Here is a 3,044-nt window from a genome sequence, read left to right on the forward strand (position 1 = left end):
TATCATCAATTAATAATGTATTTGTGGGATTATACAAGTGTTGGATATCCACATAGCACTTCATAAGTGAGGGCACCCCAGGTTTGTTGAGATGAAAAACTCTTGGGTCAATGTAGCAGTGCCTTTGGTCATATACGAAATACAATTCTGTTTCCTCAATCTTAGATTCTCTCAAAACTAGCGTGACAAGAGGCCTCAAATTATGCATCATCATTGAGGACCAGATGGCCAATCTAAATTGCTTAGTCACAAAGTTGATAAATTGATACAATTTGGGCCTTAGCATGACATGCATTTCTCCGACTTTGTAATTCCCTATAGCACTTGGTACAAAGCTCTTAGGCTATCTTTTGAGAAACAATCCATTAACATCCAAGATAATAAGCCTCCTCGGCGTCTAGAACCATTATTGACATGATTCTAATCAATCTAAATATGATTGAAACTTATAATCATTGTTAAGGGACAAAATCAGAAACAATTCTTAAAAATTGAGTTGGTTACATTACATCAGGTAAATTAGGCTTGGGATCTTCATCAAGCTTGGGATCCTCACTAGCCTTGGCATCCTCATTAGACTTAGGTTCTTCATTGTTTGCCTCCCTACTAGGTCCCGGCTCGGCCTCTGCAGTCTGCTTCTCAGCTATTTTCTCTTCAGGCTTCAGCTTTGCCTCTTTAACTTGCTCTACCTCATCAGTCTTGGGATGTTCAATGTTAACCTCCACATTGAACCTTGGCTCTGCCTCTATGTGCTCAGAGGGCTTTGGCTCATCCCCTACTATACAGCCTGAAGGAGCACCTCGATGTCTACAAGATTGGGGAATTCTGGCTAGTTCTCCTTAGACATCTCTGTGCTATTCTTTAGTATTAATCGTATCATGGTCACTCTATACCCTTCCACATAGTTCTTATCATAATTATGTAATGCGATCTGAAAAAATAAAATTCACAATGTCATACCGCAAATCTTCTTCCACTTACCTTGTGTTGAGATATCGAGCTTTCTCCCTTGCATCTTTTCATGGTATCAGAGCCTGGTTCATGCTAGGAGGACTGAGTTGTAAGCAAGAGAAGCAGAGGAAGCGATACCTTGTGTTGAGATACACTACAAGGGATTGGGCTCATACCCACGCTCTTAGCCGCTAAAAATGACTTATGAAAAAAAGTAGCGGGCCCGTGTATCAGCGCGTGTATAATCGCGGCCAGAGACATGCGTGTAAAACCGCGTGTACAGTACCTCTCAGACGCGCGTATACACGGGTATATACCCGGGTTATTATATACAGACGCGTTAATACACGCACCTATACACGCTTCTTATAACATTAGACGCGCTTATACACGGGTGTATAACCGCATTCTGCTCAGTTCATGTTCCAGACGCGTTTTTACTTGCGTCCATACACGCGTTTTTTTAATGTAGCTGCGTTGATACACGCGTGACTGCCAGTTTATACGCAGTAATACACGCGTAATTTCGAGAGTATCCGCGTAGATACACGCGAGTTTTAGCAGTGTTGACGCGCTTATACACGCGAACAGAGAGCAAAAAAATAATCCAGAGAGTGCTATTTGGTGCCTGAATACTGTTCCAGCATTCCAGCACCCAATAGCACTCTCTGGTTTAGGGTTTTTGGTGCATTAGACCATCCCATTAGACCATCCACGAAGAACATATGCACGAGGGAGATTAAGACAAGAACGACATGAATGCATACTGCATTGTCATTACACGATTCAAGACAGCCATGAATGTAATACTATCGATCAATCAATTCAATATTACTATCAAAATTTCATACATGTATACAAGGGAGTCCATATCTCGAAGTAGCCCATGGCTTGAGTTTACAAAAAAATATATACAATCACATCCTAAATATGGAATGTGATACTACAAGTGTGAGTACTACTCAGACCCAGATGATGACTCGGTGCTCCCCCCATGCTCAGATGAGCTCGCATCGGTCGGAATGTCCGAGGAGTAGTGCTCACGTCCACCCTCTGCAGCGGCGGCCGGTGGATCATCAGCAGCTTGTGCCTGTTCAAGTAATATATAGTATATAAGTATATATATATGCATTTCAATAAACCAAAACCATTCGTTACGAATTTTCAAGTACCTGTCGACCGTATGGTCTCATGGCCAACTCAAACTGCGCGTCCGTAATACGTCCCTCGGCTCTGAAGATGGCCCACGTATCACGTCTGCTATGCCGGCGAGCATACGCAGTATCGTGGGTTGTGGGCTTCCTCCCCGTAACCCGTCGCTGTATCATATTCAACACAATTTGTAAGATTAAAACAATTCATAGAATCAATGAATTAAGTAAACAATCAAATAAAGTGGCAGGATACTTACGAACTCTGCCTCCCATGACTCGACGCCGCCAGATCCGAAATGCGAAGATCCAACGGTCTCCATCTGGATCCGTCGTGCCTCCACATGCTGCCTGCTCTTCACGCCACCCTCTGCTCGTTTCTTTGCCTCCTTCCACTCACGTTTGTGCGCAGTGTGGCAGGTTTCTCGGCAGGATAGCCACCCGCAGCTACATTTAGCCGGTCATCGTACGCGAGTTTTTTAAGGTGAGATCTTTTATTACTTAAGATCTCCCTTATTCGCGTCCTTCCCCATACATCCGAGAATGTAGCATGTGGGGGATTGGGGTACCGACTATGTACAGCCTCTATCACCTCCCCAACTAATCTGCTATTTTGATCTTTAAATTTAATAAAACAATTTCTATATGAGTTTGATACTACCCCACGCATGTATTCCATTACCTCCCTCCCCCTCGCATCCATCACTATCCCGCCCCTATCCGTCACATCATAGCAAACCACTCTCTCCATCTCTCTCATCTCCTCCTCTTTCGAACTGTCTCCTCTAACTCTTCTCCCTCTATCTCCTCTCTCACCCCGTGCCCTACTACCTCCCCCACCTCCCCCACCTCCCCCACCAACCGCATCCTCCCCCACTCCCACTCTTCCTACTGCTGCGGGTGGAGTCACGACTGGGGGATTGTCTACGTGACGGTGGCTGT

The 3,044-nt window shown here is 44.6% G+C and overlaps 1 protein-coding gene across 1 annotated transcript; it reads right to left on the minus strand.

The window, feature by feature from the left end:
* Positions 1-1,909: 1,909 nt before the first annotated feature.
* Positions 1,910-2,489, minus strand: LOC147630754 (uncharacterized). Its single transcript, XM_086810842.1, has 3 exons — positions 2,363-2,489; positions 2,124-2,270; positions 1,910-2,041 (listed from the first exon to the last, which is right to left on the minus strand). Exons 1-3 carry the CDS (start codon positions 2,423-2,425, stop codon positions 1,910-1,912), a joined length of 342 nt encoding a protein of 113 aa, XP_086666968.1. The 5' UTR covers positions 2,426-2,489.
* Positions 2,490-3,044: the final 555 nt, after the last annotated feature.

Source organism: Cibotium barometz, chromosome 16, assembly GCF_041138505.1.
Source record: "Cibotium barometz isolate CiBa-2024 chromosome 16, ASM4113850v1, whole genome shotgun sequence".
NCBI lineage: Eukaryota > Viridiplantae > Streptophyta > Polypodiopsida > Cyatheales > Cibotiaceae > Cibotium > Cibotium barometz.